Source organism: Hoplias malabaricus, chromosome 2 (assembly GCF_029633855.1).
Source record: "Hoplias malabaricus isolate fHopMal1 chromosome 2, fHopMal1.hap1, whole genome shotgun sequence".
In the NCBI taxonomy this organism is placed as follows: Eukaryota; Metazoa; Chordata; class Actinopteri; order Characiformes; family Erythrinidae; genus Hoplias; species Hoplias malabaricus.
In genome coordinates, this window is record NC_089801.1 from 64,667,105 (window position 1) to 64,692,638 (window position 25,534).

At 34.1% G+C, this 25,534-nt stretch overlaps 1 protein-coding gene across 1 annotated transcript; it reads right to left on the bottom strand.

Annotated features, from left to right (window-relative positions):
- Positions 1-17,034: 17,034 nt before the first annotated feature.
- Positions 17,035-23,731, bottom strand: srd5a2a (steroid-5-alpha-reductase, alpha polypeptide 2a). Its single transcript, XM_066662034.1, has 5 exons — positions 23,221-23,731; positions 20,469-20,632; positions 18,667-18,768; positions 18,147-18,297; positions 17,035-17,171 (listed from the first exon to the last, which is right to left on the bottom strand). Exons 1-5 carry the CDS (start codon positions 23,493-23,495, stop codon positions 17,105-17,107), a joined length of 759 nt encoding a protein of 252 aa, XP_066518131.1. The 5' UTR covers positions 23,496-23,731; the 3' UTR covers positions 17,035-17,104.
- Between the last annotated feature and the right edge of the window lie 1,803 nt (positions 23,732-25,534).

Genomic DNA, 25,534 nt, shown 5'->3' on the forward strand with positions numbered 1-25,534 from the left:
TAACTAAATTTCACAGATCTAAATGTACTAGAGTAAATATCACAAATCTAAATGTACTGGAGTAAATATCACAGATCTAAATGTACTGGAGTAAATATCACAGAACTAAATATCACAGATCTAAATGTACTGGAGTAAATATCACAGAAATAAATGTACTGGAGTAAATATCACAGAACTAAATATCACAGATCTAAATGTACCAGAGTAAATATCACAAATCTAAATGTACTGGAGTAAATATTACAGATCTAAATGTACTAGAGTAAATATCACAGATCTAAATATCACAGATCTAAATGTACTGGAGTAAATATCACAGATCTAAATGTACTGAAGTAAATATCACAGATCTAAATGTACTAGAGTAAATATCACAGATCTAAATATCACAGATCTAAATGTACTACAGTAAATATCACAGATCTAAATGTACTGGAGTAAATATCACAGATCTAAATATCACAGATCTAAATGTACTGGAGTAAATATCACAGATCCAAATGTACTAGAGTAAATATCACAGATCTAAATGTACTGGAGTAAATATCACAGATCTAAATGTACTAGAGTAATTATCACAGATCTAAATATCACAGATCTAAATATCACAGATCTAAATGTACTGGAGTAAATATCACAGATCTATATATCACAGATCTAAATGTACTAGAGTAAATATCACAGATCTAAATGTACTAGAGTAAATATCACAGATCTAAATATCACAGATCTAAATGTACTGGAGTAAATATCACAGATCTAAATATCACAGATCTAAATGTACTAGAGTAAATATCACAGATCTAAATGTACTGGAGTAAATTTCACAGATCTAAATGTACTAGAGTAAATATCACAGATCTAAATATCACAGATCTAAATGTACTGGAGTAAATAACACAGATCTAAATGTACTAGAGTAAATATCACAGATCTAAATATCACAGATCTAAATATCACAGATCTAAATGTACTGGAGTAAATATCACAGATCCAAATGTACTAGAGTAAATATCACAGATCTAAATGTACTGGAGTAAATATCACAGATCTAAATGTACTAGAGTAAATATCACAGATCTAAATATCACAGATCTAAATGTACTAGAGTAAATATCACAGATCTAAATGTACTGGAGTAAATATCACAGATCTAAATATCACAGATCTAAATGTACTGGAGTAAATATCACAGATCTATATATCACAGATCTAAATGTACTAGAGTAAATATCACAGATCTAAATGTACTAGAGTAAATATCACAGATCTAAATGTACTAGAGTAAATATCACAGATCTAAATATCACAGATCTAAATGTACTGGAGTAAATATCACAGATCTAAATATCACAGATCTAAATGTACTAGAGTAAATATCACAAATCTAAATGTACTGGAGTAAATATCACAGATCTAAATGTACTGGAGTAAATATCACAGAACTAAATATCACAGATCTAAATGTACTGGAGTAAATATCACAGAAATAAATGTACTGGAGTAAATATCACAGAACTAAATATCACAGATCTAAATGTACCAGAGTAAATATCACAAATCTAAATGTACTGGAGTAAATATCACAGATCTAAATGTACTAGAGTAAATATCACAGATCTAAATATCACAGATCTAAATGTACTGGAGTAAATATCACAGATCTAAATGTACTGAAGTAAATATCACAGATCTAAATGTACTAGAGTAAATATCACAGATCTAAATATCACAGATCTAAATGTACTACAGTAAATATCACAGATCTAAATGTACTGGAGTAAATATCACAGATCTAAATATCACAGATCTAAATGTACTGGAGTAAATATCACAGATCCAAATGTACTAGAGTAAATATCACAGATCTAAATGTACTGGAGTAAATATCACAGATCTAAATGTACTAGAGTAATTATCACAGATCTAAATATCACAGATCTAAATATCACAGATCTAAATGTACTGGAGTAAATATCACAGATCTATATATCACAGATCTAAATGTACTAGAGTAAATATCACAGATCTAAATGTACTAGAGTAAATATCACAGATCTAAATATCACAGATCTAAATGTACTGGAGTAAATATCACAGATCTAAATATGACAGATCTAAATATCACAGATCTAAATGTACTAGAGTAAATATCACAGATCTAAATGTACTGGAGTAAATTTCACAGATCTAAATGTACTAGAGTAAATATCACAGATCTAAATATCACAGATCTAAATGTACTGGAGTAAATAACACAGATCTAAATGTACTAGAGTAAATATCACAGATCTAAATATCACAGATCTAAATATCACAGATCTAAATGTACTAGAGTAAATATCACAGATCTAAATGTACTGGAGTAAATATCACAGATCTAAATATCACAGATCTAAATGTACTGGAGTAAATATCACAGATCTATATATCACAGATCTAAATGTACTAGAGTAAATATCACAGATCTAAATGTACTAGAGTAAATATCACAGATCTAAATGTACTAGAGTAAATATCACAGATCTAAATATCACAGATCTAAATGTACTGGAGTAAATATCACAGATCTAAATATCACAGATCTAAATGTACTGGAGTAAATATCACAGATCTAAATATCACAGATCTAAATGTACTAGAGTAAATATCACAGATCTAAATGTACTGGAGTAAATTTCACAGATCTAAATGTACTGGAGTAAATATCACAGAACTAAATTTCACAGATCTAAATGTACCAGAGTAAATATCACAAATCTAAATGTACTGGAGTAAATATCACAGATCTAAATGTACTGGAGTAAATATCACAGATCTAAATGTACTACAGTAAATATCACAGATCTAAATGTACTGGAGTAAATATCACAGATCTAAATGTACTAGAGTAAATATCACAGATCTAAATATCACAGATCTAAATGTACTGGAGTAAATATCACAGATCTAAATGTACTGGAGTAAATATCACAGATCTAAATGTACTAGAGTAAATATCACAGATCTAAATATCACAGATCTAAATGTACTGGAGTAAATATCACAGATCTAAATATCACAGATCTAAATGTACTGGAGTAAATATCACAGGTCTAAATGTACTAGAGTAAATATCACAGATCTAAATATCACAGATCTAAATGTACTAGAGTAAATATCACAGATCTAAATGTACTGGAGTAAATATCACAGATCTAAATATCACAGATCTAAATGTACTGGAGTAAATATCACAGATCTATATATCACAGATCTAAATGTACTAGAGTAAATATCACAGATCTAAATGTACTAGAGTAAATATCACAGATCTAAATATCACAGATCTAAATGTACTGGAGTAAATATCACAGATCTAAATATCACAGATCTAAATATCACAGATCTAAATGTACTAGAGTAAATATCACAGATCTAAATGTACTGGAGTAAATTTCACAGATCTAAATGTACTAGAGTAAATATCACAGATCTAAATATCACAGATCTAAATGTACTGGAGTAAATATCACAGATCCAAATGTACTAGAGTAAATATCACAGATCTAAATGTACTGGAGTAAATATCACAGATCTAAATGTACTGGAGTAAATATCACAGATCTATATATCACAGATCTAAATGTACTAGAGTAAATATCACAGATCTAAATGTACTAGAGTAAATATCACAGATCTAAATATCACAGATCTAAATGTACTAGAGTAAATATCACAGATCTAAATGTACTGGAGTAAATATCACAGATCTAAATATCACAGATCTAAATGTACTGGAGTAAATATCACAGATCTATATATCACAGATCTAAATGTACTGGAGTAAATATCACAGATCTAAATGTACTGGAGTAAATATCACAGATCTATATATCACAGATCTAAATGTACTAGAGTAAATATCACAGATCTAAATGTACTAGAGTAAATATCACAGATCTAAATATCACAGATCTAAATATCACAGATCTAAATGTACTAGAGTAAATATCACAGATCTATATATCACAGATCTAAATGTACTAGAGTAAATATCACAGATCTAAATATCACAGATCTAAATGTACTAGAGTAAATATCACAGATCTAAATGTACTGGAGTAAATTTCACAGATCTAAATGTACTGGAGTAAATATCACAGAACTAAATTTCACAGATCTAAATGTACTAGAGTAAATATCACAAATCTAAATGTACTGGAGTAAATATCACAGATCTAAATGTACTGGAGTAAATATCACAGATCTAAATGTACTGGAGTAAATATCACAGAACTAAATTTCACAGATCTAAATGTACTAGAGTAAATATCACAAATCTAAATGTACTGGAGTAAATATCACAGATCTAAATGTACTGGAGTAAATATCACAGATCTAAATGTACTGGAGTAAATATCACAGAACTAAATATCACAGATCTAAATGTACTGGAGTAAATATCACAGATCTAAATGTACTAGAGTAAATATCACAGATCTAAATATCACAGATCTAAATGTACTGGAGTAAATATCACAGATCTAAATGTACTGGAGTAAATATCACAGATCTAAATGTACTAGAGTAAATATCATAGATCTAAATATCACAGATCTAAATGTACTGGAGTAAATATCACAAATCTAAATGTACTGGAGTAAATATCACAGATCTAAATGTACTGGAGTAAATATCACAGAACTAAATTTCACAGATCTAAATGTACTAGAGTAAATATCACAGATCTAAATATCACAGATCTAAATGTACTAGAGTAAATATCACAGATCTAAATGTACTGGAGTAAATTTCACAGATCTAAATGTACTAGAGTAAATATCACAAATCTAAATGTACTGGAGTAAATATCACAGATCTAAATGTACTGGAGTAAATATCACAGATCTAAATGTACTGGAGTAAATATCACAGAACTAAATTTCACAGATCTAAATGTACTAGAGTAAATATCACAAATCTAAATGTACTGGAGTAAATATCACAGATCTAAATGTACTGGAGTAAATATCACAGATCTAAATGTACTGGAGTAAATATCACAGATCTAAATGTACTAGAGTAAATATCACAGATCTAAATATCACAGATCTAAATGTACTGGAGTAAATATCACAGATCTAAATTTACTGGAGTAAATATCACAGATCTAAATGTACTAGAGTAAATATCATAGATCTAAATATCACAGATCTAAATGTACTGGAGTAAATATCACAAATCTAAATTTACTGGAGTAAATATCACAGATCTAAATGTACTGGAGTAAATATCACAGAACTAAATTTCACAGATCTAAATGTACTAGAGTAAATATCACAAATCTAAATGTACTGGAGTAAATATCACAGATCTAAATGTACTGGAGTAAATATCACAGAACTAAATATCACAGATCTAAATGTACTGGAGTAAATATCACAGAAATAAATGTACTGGAGTAAATATCACAGAACTAAATATCACAGATCTAAATGTACTGGAGTAAATATCACAGAACTAAATATCACAGATCTAAATGTACTGGAGTAAATATCACAAATCTAAATGTACTGGAGTAAATTTCACAGATCTAAATGTACTGGAGTAAATATCACAGAACTAAATTTCACAGATCTAAATTTACCAGAGTAAATATCACAAATCTAAATGTACTGGAGTAAATATCACAGATCTAAATGTACTGGAGTAAATATCACAGATCTAAATGTACTACAGTAAATATCACAGATCTAAATGTACTGGAGTAAATATCACAGATCTAAATGTACTAGAGTAAATATCACAGATCTAAATATCACAGATCTAAATGTACTGGAGTAAATATCACAGATCTAAATGTACTGGAGTAAATATCACAGATCTAAATGTACTAGAGTAAATATCACAGATCTAAATATCACAGATCTAAATGTACTGGAGTAAATATCACAGATCTAAATATCACAGATCTAAATGTACTGGAGTAAATATCACAGGTCTAAATGTACTAGAGTAAATATCACAGATCTAAATATCACAGATCTAAATGTACTAGAGTAAATATCACAGATCTAAATGTACTGGAGTAAATATCACAGATCTAAATATCACAGATCTAAATGTACTGGAGTAAATATCACAGATCTATATATCACAGATCTAAATGTACTAGAGTAAATATCACAGATCTAAATGTACTAGAGTAAATATCACAGATCTAAATATCACAGATCTAAATGTACTGGAGTAAATATCACAGATCTAAATATCACAGATCTAAATATCACAGATCTAAATGTACTAGAGTAAATATCACAGATCTAAATGTACTGGAGTAAATTTCACAGATCTAAATGTACTAGAGTAAATATCACAGATCTAAATATCACAGATCTAAATGTACTGGAGTAAATATCACAGATCCAAATGTACTAGAGTAAATATCACAGATCTAAATGTACTGGAGTAAATATCACAGATCTAAATGTACTGGAGTAAATATCACAGATCTATATATCACAGATCTAAATGTACTAGAGTAAATATCACAGATCTAAATGTACTAGAGTAAATATCACAGATCTAAATATCACAGATCTAAATGTACTAGAGTAAATATCACAGATCTAAATGTACTGGAGTAAATATCACAGATCTAAATATCACAGATCTAAATGTACTGGAGTAAATATCACAGATCTATATATCACAGATCTAAATGTACTGGAGTAAATATCACAGATCTAAATGTACTGGAGTAAATATCACAGATCTATATATCACAGATCTAAATGTACTAGAGTAAATATCACAGATCTAAATGTACTAGAGTAAATATCACAGATCTAAATATCACAGATCTAAATATCACAGATCTAAATGTACTAGAGTAAATATCACAGATCTATATATCACAGATCTAAATGTACTAGAGTAAATATCACAGATCTAAATATCACAGATCTAAATGTACTAGAGTAAATATCACAGATCTAAATGTACTGGAGTAAATTTCACAGATCTAAATGTACTGGAGTAAATATCACAGAACTAAATTTCACAGATCTAAATGTACTAGAGTAAATATCACAAATCTAAATGTACTGGAGTAAATATCACAGATCTAAATGTACTGGAGTAAATATCACAGATCTAAATGTACTGGAGTAAATATCACAGAACTAAATTTCACAGATCTAAATGTACTAGAGTAAATATCACAAATCTAAATGTACTGGAGTAAATATCACAGATCTAAATGTACTGGAGTAAATATCACAGATCTAAATGTACTGGAGTAAATATCACAGAACTAAATATCACAGATCTAAATGTACTGGAGTAAATATCACAGATCTAAATGTACTAGAGTAAATATCACAGATCTAAATATCACAGATCTAAATGTACTGGAGTAAATATCACAGATCTAAATGTACTGGAGTAAATATCACAGATCTAAATGTACTAGAGTAAATATCATAGATCTAAATATCACAGATCTAAATGTACTGGAGTAAATATCACAAATCTAAATGTACTGGAGTAAATATCACAGATCTAAATGTACTGGAGTAAATATCACAGAACTAAATTTCACAGATCTAAATGTACTAGAGTAAATATCACAAATCTAAATGTACTGGAGTAAATATCACAGATCTAAATGTACTGGAGTAAATATCACAGAACTAAATATCACAGATCTAAATGTACTGGAGTAAATATCACAGAAATAAATGTACTGGAGTAAATATCACAGAACTAAATATCACAGATCTAAATGTACCAGAGTAAATATCACAAATCTAAATGTACTGGAGTAAATATCACAGATCTAAATGTACTAGAGTAAATATCACAGATCTAAATATCACAGATCTAAATGTACTGGAGTAAATATCACAGATCTAAATGTACTGAAGTAAATATCACAGATCTAAATGTACTAGAGTAAATATCACAGATCTAAATATCACAGATCTAAATGTACTACAGTAAATATCACAGATCTAAATGTACTGGAGTAAATATCACAGATCTAAATATCACAGATCTAAATGTACTGGAGTAAATATCACAGATCCAAATGTACTAGAGTAAATATCACAGATCTAAATGTACTGGAGTAAATATCACAGATCTAAATGTACTAGAGTAATTATCACAGATCTAAATATCACAGATCTAAATATCACAGATCTAAATGTACTAGAGTAAATATCACAGATCTAAATGTACTGGAGTAAATATCACAGATCTAAATATCACAGATCTAAATGTACTGGAGTAAATATCACAGATCTATATATCACAGATCTAAATGTACTAGAGTAAATATCACAGATCTAAATGTACTAGAGTAAATATCACAGATCTAAATATCACAGATCTAAATGTACTGGAGTAAATATCACAGATCTAAATATCACAGATCTAAATATCACAGATCTAAATGTACTAGAGTAAATATCACAGATCTAAATGTACTGGAGTAAATTTCACAGATCTAAATGTACTAGAGTAAATATCACAGATCTAAATATCACAGATCTAAATGTACTGGAGTAAATATCACAGATCCAAATGTACTAGAGTAAATATCACAGATCTAAATGTACTGGAGTAAATATCACAGATCTAAATGTACTGGAGTAAATATCACAGATCTATATATCACAGATCTAAATGTACTAGAGTAAATATCACAGATCTAAATGTACTAGAGTAAATATCACAGATCTAAATATCACAGATCTAAATGTACTAGAGTAAATATCACAGATCTAAATGTACTGGAGTAAATATCACAGATCTAAATATCACAGATCTAAATGTACTGGAGTAAATATCACAGATCTATATATCACAGATCTAAATGTACTGGAGTAAATATCACAGATCTAAATGTACTGGAGTAAATATCACAGATCTATATATCACAGATCTAAATGTACTAGAGTAAATATCACAGATCTAAATGTACTAGAGTAAATATCACAGATCTAAATATCACAGATCTAAATATCACAGATCTAAATGTACTAGAGTAAATATCACAGATCTATATATCACAGATCTAAATGTACTAGAGTAAATATCACAGATCTAAATATCACAGATCTAAATGTACTAGAGTAAATATCACAGATCTAAATGTACTGGAGTAAATTTCACAGATCTAAATGTACTGGAGTAAATATCACAGAACTAAATTTCACAGATCTAAATGTACTAGAGTAAATATCACAAATCTAAATGTACTACAGTAAATATCACAGATCTAAATGTACTGGAGTAAATATCACAGATCTAAATGTACTGGAGTAAATATCACAGAACTAAATTTCACAGATCTAAATGTACTAGAGTAAATATCACAAATCTAAATGTACTGGAGTAAATATCACAGATCTAAATGTACTGGAGTAAATATCACAGATCTAAATGTACTGGAGTAAATATCACAGAACTAAATATCACAGATCTAAATGTACTGGAGTAAATATCACAGATCTAAATGTACTAGAGTAAATATCACAGATCTAAATATCACAGATCTAAATGTACTGGAGTAAATATCACAGATCTAAATGTACTGGAGTAAATATCACAGATCTAAATGTACTAGAGTAAATATCATAGATCTAAATATCACAGATCTAAATGTACTGGAGTAAATATCACAAATCTAAATGTACTGGAGTAAATATCACAGATCTAAATGTACTGGAGTAAATATCACAGAACTAAATTTCACAGATCTAAATGTACTAGAGTAAATATCACAAATCTAAATGTACTGGAGTAAATATCACAGATCTAAATGTACTGGAGTAAATATCACAGAACTAAATATCACAGATCTAAATGTACTGGAGTAAATATCACAGAAATAAATGTACTGGAGTAAATATCACAGAACTAAATATCACAGATCTAAATGTACCAGAGTAAATATCACAAATCTAAATGTACTGGAGTAAATATTACAGATCTAAATGTACTAGAGTAAATATCACAGATCTAAATATCACAGATCTAAATGTACTGGAGTAAATATCACAGATCTAAATGTACTGAAGTAAATATCACAGATCTAAATGTACTAGAGTAAATATCACAGATCTAAATATCACAGATCTAAATGTACTACAGTAAATATCACAGATCTAAATGTACTGGAGTAAATATCACAGATCTAAATATCACAGATCTAAATGTACTGGAGTAAATATCACAGATCCAAATGTACTAGAGTAAATATCACAGATCTAAATGTACTGGAGTAAATATCACAGATCTAAATGTACTAGAGTAATTATCACAGATCTAAATATCACAGATCTAAATATCACAGATCTAAATGTACTGGAGTAAATATCACAGATCTATATATCACAGATCTAAATGTACTAGAGTAAATATCACAGATCTAAATGTACTAGAGTAAATATCACAGATCTAAATATCACAGATCTAAATGTACTGGAGTAAATATCACAGATCTAAATATCACAGATCTAAATGTACTAGAGTAAATATCACAGATCTAAATGTACTGGAGTAAATTTCACAGATCTAAATGTACTAGAGTAAATATCACAGATCTAAATATCACAGATCTAAATGTACTGGAGTAAATAACACAGATCTAAATGTACTAGAGTAAATATCACAGATCTAAATATCACAGATCTAAATATCACAGATCTAAATGTACTGGAGTAAATATCACAGATCCAAATGTACTAGAGTAAATATCACAGATCTAAATGTACTGGAGTAAATATCACAGATCTAAATGTACTAGAGTAAATATCACAGATCTAAATATCACAGATCTAAATGTACTAGAGTAAATATCACAGATCTAAATGTACTGGAGTAAATATCACAGATCTAAATATCACAGATCTAAATGTACTGGAGTAAATATCACAGATCTATATATCACAGATCTAAATGTACTAGAGTAAATATCACAGATCTAAATGTACTAGAGTAAATATCACAGATCTAAATGTACTAGAGTAAATATCACAGATCTAAATATCACAGATCTAAATGTACTGGAGTAAATATCACAGATCTAAATATCACAGATCTAAATGTACTAGAGTAAATATCACAAATCTAAATGTACTGGAGTAAATATCACAGATCTAAATGTACTGGAGTAAATATCACAGAACTAAATATCACAGATCTAAATGTACTGGAGTAAATATCACAGAAATAAATGTACTGGAGTAAATATCACAGAACTAAATATCACAGATCTAAATGTACCAGAGTAAATATCACAAATCTAAATGTACTGGAGTAAATATCACAGATCTAAATGTACTAGAGTAAATATCACAGATCTAAATATCACAGATCTAAATGTACTGGAGTAAATATCACAGATCTAAATGTACTGAAGTAAATATCACAGATCTAAATGTACTAGAGTAAATATCACAGATCTAAATATCACAGATCTAAATGTACTACAGTAAATATCACAGATCTAAATGTACTGGAGTAAATATCACAGATCTAAATATCACAGATCTAAATGTACTGGAGTAAATATCACAGATCCAAATGTACTAGAGTAAATATCACAGATCTAAATGTACTGGAGTAAATATCACAGATCTAAATGTACTAGAGTAATTATCACAGATCTAAATATCACAGATCTAAATATCACAGATCTAAATGTACTGGAGTAAATATCACAGATCTATATATCACAGATCTAAATGTACTAGAGTAAATATCACAGATCTAAATGTACTAGAGTAAATATCACAGATCTAAATATCACAGATCTAAATGTACTGGAGTAAATATCACAGATCTAAATATGACAGATCTAAATATCACAGATCTAAATGTACTAGAGTAAATATCACAGATCTAAATGTACTGGAGTAAATTTCACAGATCTAAATGTACTAGAGTAAATATCACAGATCTAAATATCACAGATCTAAATGTACTGGAGTAAATAACACAGATCTAAATGTACTAGAGTAAATATCACAGATCTAAATATCACAGATCTAAATATCACAGATCTAAATGTACTAGAGTAAATATCACAGATCTAAATGTACTGGAGTAAATATCACAGATCTAAATATCACAGATCTAAATGTACTGGAGTAAATATCACAGATCTATATATCACAGATCTAAATGTACTAGAGTAAATATCACAGATCTAAATGTACTAGAGTAAATATCACAGATCTAAATGTACTAGAGTAAATATCACAGATCTAAATATCACAGATCTAAATGTACTGGAGTAAATATCACAGATCTAAATATCACAGATCTAAATGTACTGGAGTAAATATCACAGATCTAAATATCACAGATCTAAATGTACTAGAGTAAATATCACAGATCTAAATGTACTGGAGTAAATTTCACAGATCTAAATGTACTAGAGTAAATATCACAGATCTAAATATCACAGATCTAAATGTACTGGAGTAAATATCACAGATCTAAATGTACTAGAGTAAATATCACAGATCTAAATATCACAGATCTAAATGTACTGGAGTAAATATCACAGATCTAAATGTACTGGAGTAAATATCACAGATCTATATATCACAGATCTAAATGTACTAGAGTAAATATCACAGATCTAAATGTTCTAGAGTAAATATCACAGATCTAAATATCACAGACCTAAATATCACAGATCTAAATGTACTAGAGTAAATATCACAGATCTAAATGCACTAGAGTAAATATCACAGATCTAAATATCACAGATCTATATATCACAGATCTAAATGTACTAGAGTAAATATCACAGATCTAAATGTACTAGAGTAAATATCACAGATCTAAATGTACTGGAGTAAATTTCACAGATCTAAATGTACTAGAGTAAATATCACAGATCTAATTATCACAGATCTAAATATCACAGATCTAAATGTACTGGAGTAAATTTCACAGATCTAAATGTACTAGTAAATGAACCCATCACTGCTCACATCTGGTCTTGTATGGAGATGTAAGATGGAAAACCAGAGAAAGCAGTTTTCTTGCTGGAGCTGCAAGAGAGGGACCTGTTGTTGGGGGTCTGCAGCCAGACCCTATTGGAAGGAAACAGCACTTCTGCCTACAACAGATTTACCCTTTTCAGTATTTTCACAGTCATAGTACAACTTTTATTTTGACAGTTAGAAATCTGGGGGCTTTCAAGCGGGGAGACCTAGGATCCCTCAGGCCTTTCCCTCTCCCCATTGCTCTTTCCTCATCATTCATTCTCTCTCACTCTCTTACTCCTTCCACCCCTTTCTCTCCATCATTTTTCTCTCTTCCTCTTCGTCTCTCTCTCTCTCTCTCTCTCTCTCTCTCTCTCTCTCTCTCTCTCTCTCTCTCTCTCTCTCTCTCTCAATTCAGTTCAGCAGTGCTGTATTGGGTTGTAAGCTATAAGTTATGTTACAGATTACCCTCTCTTCCTCCCTGAGTTGCAGAATGTAATAATTCTGTGTGTTTTGGCTGGAGGTTGCGCTGTTCAATTTCTCAGTAGAAGCAGAGCACATAGAGAACTGAGCAACACAGAGACCACCCTTTCCCTTATTACATTAACAGCTAACACTTTATAGAGCCTATAGCCTACCTTTCTGCATGTATATACTGTGACTTTAAAATGGATGCATACTAGATAAACAATGTTTGCTCTGATTGACTGGCCTGTATTGATTATTTAAACAGCCTTTGTTCTGATTGGCTGTTCTGCGTCGGCCTCTCATTAAAAAAATAAAAGGGGTCATGTTCATATTAATTTTTAAAATTTGTTTTGAATTGTACTTGTTTCACACTTTTTATTTTGTTTGATGTTTACAAGTATTGAAATGGTGACTTGGGAAACTGAAGTCTTTCTGAGTATCGTGGTACAGTTTTATCTGATCACATGCCTTCTGTTGCATACTGTACCTATTTTTTCACACACACACCAGTCACATGTTCAGGTCAGGACTGTGAAGTGTCAATATTCAAACAAAACAACCTCCCCCTAACACATAACACACAAATTATGTGGTAACAATTTCTTTCTTTAATAAATCCTTCTAATAAAAAACGCAGTTTAATTTTCTGTGTTTCACACAAAGGTTTGTAAAATTAGTTGTCACATGGCAACAGCATGCAACAGAGACTGCAATCTGCAGCAAACACAATGTGAAAAATTTATTCAGTGCCATGAGGCACACTGGACACTACCAGCTGATTGGCTCTGACTCTTTTCCGATGGCTTGATTAAAATTTTTATTCTTATTTTTTTTTAATATTATTATTATTATTATTTTAAATGAGTGAATGGAATTCCAGGTAGGATCCGGACCCACATTGAACTGATAACTGGTTTTCTGAACGGCATCCGTTGGAATTGTGGGTCTTTGGCGCCCTCTTCTGCTCAAAAATACACATTACAGCATCCCTCCCGATAAGCCCCGCCTCCTTTATATAACCTACCAGTTAGAACTCAGAATCGTTCGACCAATCACTGCGCTCCTACGCCACAGGTTTGACTTATGAGACCGAAGCGTTTGCCTGTCAAGAAAGTATCAAATTAGAATAAAATCAAACCACGTCCAGTGCATTATCCTGATATTTCCGACCAGTGAAGCTCCCGTTTGAGTGTGTTTAAAAAACACTCGCTTTTATTTTAGGCAGACTGTAATTTTTGTTTCTCCTAACTTTAAGCCGGACCTGTGAGGACCCAGACATGGGAGCCGCAGGAGAAACAGCTGATCTCTGAAGGTGAGAGTTATATTTAATTAAACTCTGAGGTTTTTAGAAGTATTAGGATTATATATAAGCTTATATTTAAGTAAGAACCCATAGATAAGTATGGCATCAGAGCTGACGCTCTGAAGTAGATGCACATGTGCCTAAGGTTTCCATCCCACAGGGGGATGTATAAGGCCCCCAGCAGTTGACTGTGGAGCAGTGGAACTGTGTTCTCTGGACTGATGGAGCTCCATTCAGTACGTTTGGTATGAGTTGGAGTGGTGTCTGTAGTCCAGAACTAATCATCCAACACTAATATTTGGTTTTACTAATGTTCTCCTGGCTGAATGTAGTCAAACCTACACAGAAATGTTCTAGTAGCTGGTCTCAAGGCTTCCTAGAAAATTAGAAGCTGTTACTGCAGGAAAATGGAGAACAATTCCCTGTAAATATCCTTAATTTCATAAGAAATACTAGGTGAACACGTGTCACCAATATCCCAAATCCATTATAAATGGGTTAGATGTAATTCCAGTTTGAAATCCCTGCCCACAAGCTGACAGGATGGGGGTTGTTAGGTTTATGACATCAGAAACCCTGTCCATGTGAATCTGTCTGTTGCAGACTGTTTGGAACACTGCAGTGTCAAAGTGGAAATGCTCAGTTATAGGACTGACTTCTGTCTTACCTCATGATACGTGTTCCAGCACGTAACACCACATGCACACGTTAAAGCTTAAACATTAAATTTCACTGGAGGGGTCTAGAGTTGATCATTTATGAACCCGTCTCTGTCCTCTGTCCTCCAGCTCCTGCAGTCATGGGCGCTCTCAGACGCTTCTGGCACAATTACAAAGTTTTGATTGTTATGGGTTCAGGCCTAGGCTTCATTCACTGGGGTTGGTACACAATCAAATCTAGTCCACTGCTGCGTCAGGACCGTGAGGATTACATTCCTGAACCCGGCATCGTCACATACGTTGCTCCAGGCCCTCCAGCCCTGCCCCCGCTCCCTGAGCGCCCCTCCAAGAAGAAGGAGGCAAAGGCCAAGGAGTAATTCACAGGCATAGTCGAGGTAAGGCCAGGATGTACACCGTTTCCTCTCTGATGCAGGGGTTCTCAGACTGGGGGCTGCAGAAAAATCTCAGAAGTTGTGTATTTATTTACTTCTGAAATGAAATGCCCATTTGAACCTCTTCAAAAGACCACGGCGTTATTTTACGAGCTGCCGTCGTGAGTCGGATAAAAACAAATGTGATCTCTGCTGCAGCTGGAGATTTTACAGATGGAGAGTTAGTGCTGGACGTCTGCATTATGATGTGTAGACAGACAATCATCTCTTGGCTGAAGGTTTACACATCAGAATGTAGTCCCAATTTAGCAAAAAGAAAAGCAGAAAAGCCAAGTAGAATAGTGTAGATACACTATGCAGTGGAAAAGTGCCATCAATTCTGGATCACAAACACTACTTGATTTTGTCCCTTAGTTACTGAACAGCGAGAGTACCCCTACTGCTGGTGGTTTATATCCCTCTAGTTCACACTTGACATTAGGCAGGCAAGCCCACAATATTTTGCCTTGTCTTTCCTTGTAAACTTCCTGAAATGAGCAGCAGAATTCGGATTCCTCCAATCTGTTTCTCAATCTGTTTCCCATTCTTCTTCCACAGCTGCTTGTAAACTGAGTCCAACACGTATGCCTCCCCTGGGAACAAGTATGAAGGGCCAGAGCTGGCTGAGGAGGCACTGGATGTGGGCGGCTGGAGGGGCTTTTCTCTCCCTCCATTTAGCAACATGGCTCATGCAGAAGGCCATGAAGAAGTCTGTTCACACTGAACTGCAGCTCAAACAGAAAGCAGAGACGGAGGAGTAGCTGAGACATCGGTCTGAAAAGGCATTTTGTTTGATTGTGTGCTGATTTTTTTTTTGTGTATTTGTTGATTATTTAAATGAATATGTATGGTTGTAGGGTTTCTAATTTTGTGAATCACTCTGTAGAAACACTGTAAACTGTAATGTGATTTTACATCGCTGAGAGTCAAGGCAATAAACATGAACCACATTCTTAATGTTGAAGTAGTTTATTTTGGAGTAGAACCAACCCATGCATAATAAAATGTTCCCCAAGAAACTCAGGGATGTACAGCTGGATTATGAATGTAGTGACACTGAAAAACAGAATAGCAGATATCAATGATTTTCTGGATTTTTGTAGAGAATCTCTAGGGTAAAAGCAGAACCAGGGCTGGGAACTTGTGCTGCAGTTGAGAAATATAATGTCTGTGTCTATTGTCTTTCTGGTTTTCTCATATTTCTTGGGTTAATGCTTGCACACGGTTTCAGCCTGTGGTATACAGCTGCTAGAGGATAAAAGGTATCACTGCTTTCCTTGATTTGGGATAATCCTCAAATTTCTCAAGGTAGTACCTGCAGAGTGAAGACAAACCACATTATATTTTATACATTGATGTTTATAAAAATGTTGGAAGCCATAACATGTTTCTAAGCAAACTTAAAATTAATATTTTCCTCGGTTAGTGTTCTCCTCAAAGCATGTTGATGAGAAATGTACCATATGTGTTCTCATTAGTAAAATTTAAATTAAAATTTACCTTTAAATGAACTTTCATAAAATATGACACACACGGGGATCAAAACCCAACTGACGTGCAGACTGACCAATTAAATGTTTACAGAGAAGGTTATCGACCAATAACTGTAGCGCTACAGTCAGACCGTCCAATCAGAAGATTTTAGGCTACTTCACCACTCCCCCTTCTCACTCAAGCGAACCAATCGGAGTAAGGGAGGGTGGGACTAGTTTGTGAACGAAACGCTTCTCGAAGTTCTATGTAAGCTCTAGAAAAACAAAATCCCGGACGTTTGTGAAATTCCGCCCGGACATTTTTTAAGTCTAAAAAAGAGGACATGTCCGGGTAAAAGAGGACATCTGGTCACCCTAGAAAAGATGCTCACCTCTTTTCTTTTGGACTACCTTGATATTTTTACTTTAGCTAACTGGCAAACTGACAAATGCCACTTCATGAACTACCTCCAGCTGGGGCCAGTTTTTCAAAAGGCATCCGACAAGATTAAAACAATGTAGTTGGATTAAACTTGAAAACTGGGTTTTTCAAAACTTTAGGCTTAAATCTTGGATAGTTTTGATACCAAATAACAGGGTTATCATTATCCCACCTCTCAAGGTGGATTCAAGTGTGTTGAGGACACACTTGGTACAGAAATGACAGTGTGATTTGTGTGAAATGACACAAAAATATTTACAATTTAAAAAATTACTCTTTTTAAAATATGTTGGCAACAATTATGAATAAGGAATACTGTGTTAAACCTTTATTTCTCTCATGATCATTGAAATGTAGTAAAAGGTTGTTGTGGTACCTGTGGTGGTGGTAAGCTCTGGGTCCTATGGAGCAGATGGTGAAGAAAGCGAAGGCAAAACCAGGCAGAGACCACGTAGCTATAGCATAGCCCCACCACTCCAAAATCTCCCCAAAGAAATTGGCACCAGAAACCAGCTCGAACATTCCCCCTGAAAATAAAAACGAAAAAGAACACCGTTGTGCCCGTGAACAATTAAGGTAGTCACGCTAGCTGGTGGTCATGAATATTAATTGATTGCTAGTTAGATTAGCATTGGTGAGATATGTGCTTTGGAGTTGCTAAACCTAGTGTCCTCTTCAGAGAACCTCTTAAATGTGACCAGCAACATGTGAGGTTCCCGCTCCACGGAGCGCTTTCTAGTTCAGTCAGTGACCTAAAGCTATTTGATTATTCATCACGCGTTAACGCTAATTAAACAGTTCATAAATACTGTTATTTAATAATTGACAAATTGCTCCTTAAAGTTGTGCAGCTACCTTTGTTACATGACGTGAGAAATGTTGGATTTGTCTGTTACCTTTTGGGATTTTGTATTCGATCTCTCCTGGCTTTCTCAGATTCCGCAGAATGTAGTCACTGTGGATGTTGATGGCCATTCCCAGGAAAAACAGACACAGACCTGCCAATAGAAACTGTGTTATTTGTTTATGAACATTGCCAGTTTATCACAAACACCTACAGGTACATTGTGTAAGTGCTTTAGGCTACATTTTTGCAGCACAATATTTTAGCCATAGATTAGGATCAGGGACATGGGATAGGGTTGGACTAGATATGGGATAGAGATAGGGGTTGGACTAGTACTATTTATAGAAAAGGAAAGGGCATGTCTCCCAAAAGGAACTCAACTAATGGCCCCAGAGTGCATGAAAACAAACTTGTGATACACACATAACAAGCTGTAACCCTTAGAAACAATAATCATCTTGTCAGCTATGTTTTTCATCCGCTTGTGTAAACTGTAGCCCAATGTTCCACTAACCCTGTGCCTCATATCTATGCAGAACAGAACAATCACATTCCCACAGTGCAGCAAAAAAACTGTAGGGTGTCTGTGACTCATCTGGAAGACATGAAGCAACACAGTGTGATAAGAGACAGTCTGATAGACCAGCAAACCTCAACAGATCTCAAATGTCAGCAGGTAAAATGCTGAAAGAGACACATATTATTGGAGATTGGGCTAAAATGGACAGGAGTTGTCCCCTCGAGAGACTAGAATAATGTCTAACATCACTGATGCTGCAGCAGGTAGTGTCGCAGTCACACAGCTCCAGGGACCTGGAGGTTGTGGGTTTGAGACCCGTCTGTGAAGAGTTTGGTGTGTTCTCCGTGTCTGCGTGGGTTTCCTCCGGGTGCTCTGGTTTACTCCCACGGTCCAAAAAACACACGTTGGTAGATGGACTGGTGACTCAAAAGTGTCTGTTGGTGTGAGTGTGTAAGTGAATGTGTGAGTGTGTGTCGCCTTGTGAAGGACTGGCGCCCCCTCCAGGGTGTGTTCCCGCCTTGTGCCCAGTGATTCTGGGTAGGCTCTGGACCCACTGCGACCCTGAACTGGATAAGTTTCAGACAATGAATGAATGAAGTGCTCCAGAGCATGCTATTTCAGTTCACAACTGATCATCTGTGAAACTAACAGTGTCTGAATTCACTAAATATAAATGATATAGTAAGTATAGCATAGTTAGTTTTTATTAGGTCTTAAAATACCCCACACTACGTATACACTGTCAAAAAAAACCTGTCACTGTGTTGGTGCCATCAAGATTACATTTTTGTAACCTTCAGTTAGTGAACATAATTGTACCCTGTTCTATATTAATTTTAGATTTTAAAATCATGTTGATTTCATACACCCTGTTTAATCTCCAGGACATTTATTATGTTGTTTTATTTGACACAGTTCTGTAATGAAAGATTACAGACATCCCCCTCTCCTTCTGGAGAAGAGAATGTAATGAACCTTTAGGGAACACAACTGGACTTTAACAGCACTGCTGTACCTTTAAAACTACATTCACACTGTTTGTATCTTTATTGACAATAATGTACCTCTACTGAGAGTGTAGTAGATGACTGAATAAAAGTTCTTCTTTATGTCTGAGCCATTGAATTGTGAATGACCTCACCAGCAAAGGCCCAAATTTCTTTTCAACCGCAAGCAGGGCTTCAGTGGCTTTAGGAAAACACTGTGTGGATTCATGTGTCAGCAACTTCCTGTGTGTGTGTGTCTGTGGATTCCTGCATCCTGAACAAGCTAGCAAAGCTAAGAATGATTTTCACCCACTGTATAACTGGGCCTGTTAGGAGAAAACTCACCAGCTATAAACCAAGTATCGATTTTCCAGGCCTCTTCGTACCGGGCGCAGTGCAGCATGTAATGGCCCTGCAGAAAACCATTTATGGAGCAAAACACCACAGCAGACACCACAATATTGAGAGGAGAGGGCTGTCCTTTGGTCAGCAAGGAGTAGATGAATGTTCTGGGGAAAGACAAAAGAAGACAAGGAAAATCATCAGTGATGCAAAATACACCTTAAGAACCGCTGAAAGTGAATGGTAGTGTTTTTGGTGCCCCCTGTTGGAGAATATTTATTCTGCTAAACACGAGTGATCGAGTTGAGAATTGGATTGGGATTGAGAATAGGTTACCAGGTTTGTGATCATCATGAAAAGAAAGGGTTTTTTTTAAAAGGCACCACAAACACGCTCATTTAGGCATTAATATGCACTACTGAATGTATATGTATGCAGAGTATACAGTTAAAATGAGTAGATTGTCTGTAACTTCCAATGGGATTGGATAAAATAATTAACGTTGACTACATAATAGTACACTGTGTTATAGCACTTTGATTAGCCATGTGGTAAATGTAGGGATATTTTGGCTATCAAGATACACAAAGGAAACCTGAGCTGGAATTTTAATCTGATCTGTCATTTCCTCTAAATTAGCCTCTGCTTGTTTTTCTCAAAATCCTTTCCAAATGTCCAAATCCTTCATGTTTAAACAAATTGATCCTGTTCACATCAGTGTACAGTTTTTCTGCTGTTATTTCTTGCAGATGTTATTTCTTTCTCATCCAGCTTGTGCGTGAGCCTCTAATGACCAACGTGTAGAAAATAAAAACTTGTTCAAAACTTTTGCTGGTGTGTGCTCAGACAAAAACAAGACCCAGCAATGACCCCCCACCCCAATGTTTACCCAGCCTGTGGATTCCATACAAGTCCTGACAGAAGCACAGAAAAGAATAATGCACCTACCGCCGATTTCAGACCAGAAGCAGTGCTTCACAAATACACTCAGAAAAAAAGTAGGGTAGAGGTCACATGTGTTATGTAGAGTTATACTGGTCACTAAAGGTACAAAACGTACCAGTAAAGATACAGCAGTGGTGTTGAAATCCAATTCTGTTCACTAAAGGCACATTACACACTGTTCTCCAGAGGGTGAACTATGAACTATGTAAAATAAAAGAACAATAAAATAATGGAGGTGAAATGGGGCATATGAAATCAACACAAGTTTAAAATCTACAATTAATATAGAATAAGATACCATTTTATTCCCAAATTAAAGGATTTAAAGATGTACCCCCGAGGGTACCACCTCAGTGACACGGTGATTGTGTTAATCATCTTGAGGCAAAAGCCGTTTCTGCTTTTCTTGTGATAAAACCAAATAGAAATGTCTTAATTATTTATATATTGCTTAAATAACTTTTATGCTAAAGACTAAAGCCTTAAAAAATTAGACTCAAAACGTATATTTGTGCTCCATTTGCATTACTGCTGGTGTGAAAGGCTACACTGATTCATTTACCAGCGGCACATTAGCTTAACACTGCTTAGTTTTCCATTCACATTTTAGGAAAACAAAATATTTATTAAATGAATTAGTCGACTAGAACATTTGTGAAAATTTTGAAGAAAGCTAAGACATTTACATTTACCTTTACAGTGACAGTGACAGCACTTGGCAGATGCGTTTATGAAGGATAAGGATGTAGGTGATTATAGTTTAAGAGTCTTGGCCAAGCACTCTTAATAATGTATTTCAGTCTGCTACCAGGGTAGGGCACTGAACCCTAATCTTCTGCAGAGAAGCTGTGTTACGAACCACACAACAACACCCACTTATAGTAACACTAACATCCAAATCCAGAATATTTATAGTGCTTGAAAAGAACTTTAATATCGCTCTCCCTATTATGATTCTTCCAAATGTTTTCAAACACACCTGCCACACACACGCACACAAATAAACATGTTCAAGCATGTATTTATTTTAGCAAATGCAACATAATTTAGAAATATTATGAAATATTAGAAAAACAGAAACGTTAATATACCATAGAATATAAACATTAGAAAGCCGGAAATATTATGAAACAAAGGCCTTTATGCAACAAACCTTTAAAATGTATAAATGTTTTTATTTGCTCTTCTCTTTTGTGTACACGCACTGTTGAATTTCAGCACATCACTTTTTTCTGTACGTATGCATATATGTTGCACAGGTTGAGGTTAAATTTTGCAATACAAAACGTTTTGCAAATTATAGTTAACTGTGAGATGTCACAGGAGATTACCCCATAACTGCACTTGCTGATCTGGTTTGTACCTGTATACCCACTGAGGAAATGCTATGGTTATAACCTTTACACTATTAGTAACTGGAAACCTGCACAGAATTACACTCAGAATCCTACTTTGAGTACTTCTTCCTGTCCACATTTCATGTTGTTATGACTAAGATTAAACTTTTGTGTCAGTGCTCCACCCCAAATATGTTGACAGTCACTGTTACCAGGTTGAGCAAGTTTTACAGAGTGTTGCTAAAAACCCCTGAAGAAGAAATGATTTCTAAATTTCAGGTTGCTACTACGCTGGAGAGTTTGATAAGACAAATCATTTAATGCTTGATATGCTTATATTGACTCAAACTGAAATGTTCCCTCTTGTAAAGGGTCTTGCATACTGAATTGACCCTGTACATTTATTTGCTACCAGTTCTAAACTTGTAAACATGTGTACTATCGCATTTCTGTGTCTGAAATCTCTGTCCTACCTATGGAAGTAGTGCAGGACGAAGGTTGAGAGTAGAAGGTTTCTCCCCAAGCTTGCTGAGCCCTCTGTGGTCAGCACAAGAAGCACAGGGACCAAGAATGAGGGAAGCTCCTGGATCAGCCAGCCGAGTTTGGCTGGGACCATGATCCCGGGGTTTGAACGCTCCACATAGCGTCCATACGGGGTTTGCTTGTTCATCTGTTGCAGGAAGAAGAATAACCCTCCCAGGATGAGGGACCAGCTGATGTAAAAGATTAGGTTTTCTTGGCAAAGCATGTTGAAGGTGAATGTTGGAGTTAAGGAAAAACCATGCTAGATCAGCTGTGTAGTATACGAAGACGTCTTGTCTCAGTCTGGTTTCTTCAGCGCTTTCTTTCTGTATTTCTTCCTTTCATACGCTCTCTCTCTCTCTCTCTCTCTCTCACACACACACACACACACTCCTCCTCCAACGTAGTTGAAGCCATCTGTAACCAATCCCATTAGTCTGGATGTCTCCAAAAACAATCAACAGAAATTTGGAAGGAAGTCAAAGTTGTGTCAGTGATTATTGCAGTTTGCTTTGATGAGTCAACAGCATTCAATAACTATTTCTGTTCCAATAAGTGTATATTTGTAAGACATTTGAAGTCCCTGCACTAGCTCCTTAAAGGATTAGTCCAAAAACGTGTTTGCCAGAAGGCTGTTGTGGTGTATAATTGATAGACTGATGAAAGATTACATTACACCAGTCATTTACAGAGCAGGAGAAGCAGACCTCGCGTGTCTGTGGACACTGACCTGAAACAGAAAACAGGCAAGTTGGACAACAGTAAAACAAAAATTACAAAGATGTAATCAAAACAGGTATTAGGTCTAGACTAGTATTTAAGTAAGAAAGCGCAAATGTCCATAGTATATAACCATACATGAGTACAAGTAGTTAGATTTTTTAATAACTTGATAAACACCTAATTTGTAACATCACACTCAGCAGTTTCTTCAAAGTTCACGTTACTAAGAGCCTCAACTCATTACTTTGTGAAAGTATCACCTGCAGCGTTATTTTTTTCACTACACAATTACATACTCGTGTGTTCATAGTACATAACAAACGCCAAATAAAAGTACTAAAATACAGTATGCTAAGATATATATCATGATATGGTTTATATCATACACTAAACGATGTCAGGTTCTCTCAGTTCAAGTTAAAATTGAGTATTTTAGAGTATCGCTCCAGATCCGTGCTGCTGAGCTGGTGAACGAGAGCAGCGGAGAAAAAAATACGTATCGCCAGTTTGACACTGGAGTCAAGCTATCCGCACTTTGGAAACTGACGGTCAAGCCATCCGCGCTTCAAATCCGAATGCACGTATAGGCGCGTCATTACGGTTTTTCATTGCGGAGAACACCACGTCCGCTTTGGGACAGATAGAGAGTCTGAAACCCGCGTTTGAGCAGCGATGTCTCTGTTACTAAATAAATGCACGCAATGCTAAAATGGACTAAATGGGCTAAAATTAACAAGCCATTAGGAATATATTTCGTTTTAAATCACTTTAAAGAGGCAAAACACGCTTTGATTTTATTATTTCATACATTTACGTATTATTTTTACTTTTCTATAAACACTTAACTGGCTTTGAATAGTAATCCTGGTGGACATGTAGAAATACAGATTACATTTTACTGTCATTAAACAGAGGTAGCTCACTGTATAATATTCTCATGGATTTATACTGAATACCTACCAATATGGATTTCTCAAAAATTACCCATAATGCCTAAACCATTCCACTGTCATTAAACAGAGGGACCTCTTGGCTATTAACTGTATGATTTTGGTAGAATTTCACTGTATACTTTTCTCATAAACTCATACTGAATATTTACCAATATGGATTTCTCAAAAATTACCCATAATGCCTAAACCATCCCACTGTCATTAAACAGAGGGGCCCCTTGGCTATTACCTGTATGATTTTGGTAGAATTTCACTGTGTACTTTTCTCATAAACTCATACTGAATATTTACCAATATGGATTTCTCAAAAATTACCCATAATGCCTAAACCATTCCACTGTCATTAAACAGAGGGGCCTCTTGGCTATCAGCTGTATGATTTTGGTAGAATTTCACTGTGTACTTTTCTCATAAACTCATACTGAATATTACCAATATATATTTCTCAAAAATTACCCATAATGCCTAAACCACTGTACTGTCATTAAACAGAGGGACCTCTTGGCTATCAGCTGTATGATTCTGGTAGAATTTCACTGTGTACTTTTCTCAAAAACACATACTGAATATTACCAATATGGATTTCTCA

Coding starts and splice junctions, on each gene's coding strand:
- srd5a2a (XM_066662034.1), bottom strand. CDS start 23,495: ATGCTTTGCCAAGAAAACCTAATCTTTTACATCAGCTGGTCCCTCATC. Junction 18,769..20,468: donor CGATACTTGGTTTATAGCTG/GTGAGTTTTCTC, acceptor TTCTATTGGCAG/GTCTGTGTCTGTTTTTCCTG. Junction 18,298..18,666: donor CGAATACAAAATCCCAAAAG/GTAACAGACAAA, acceptor TTTTATTTTCAG/GGGGAATGTTCGAGCTGGTT.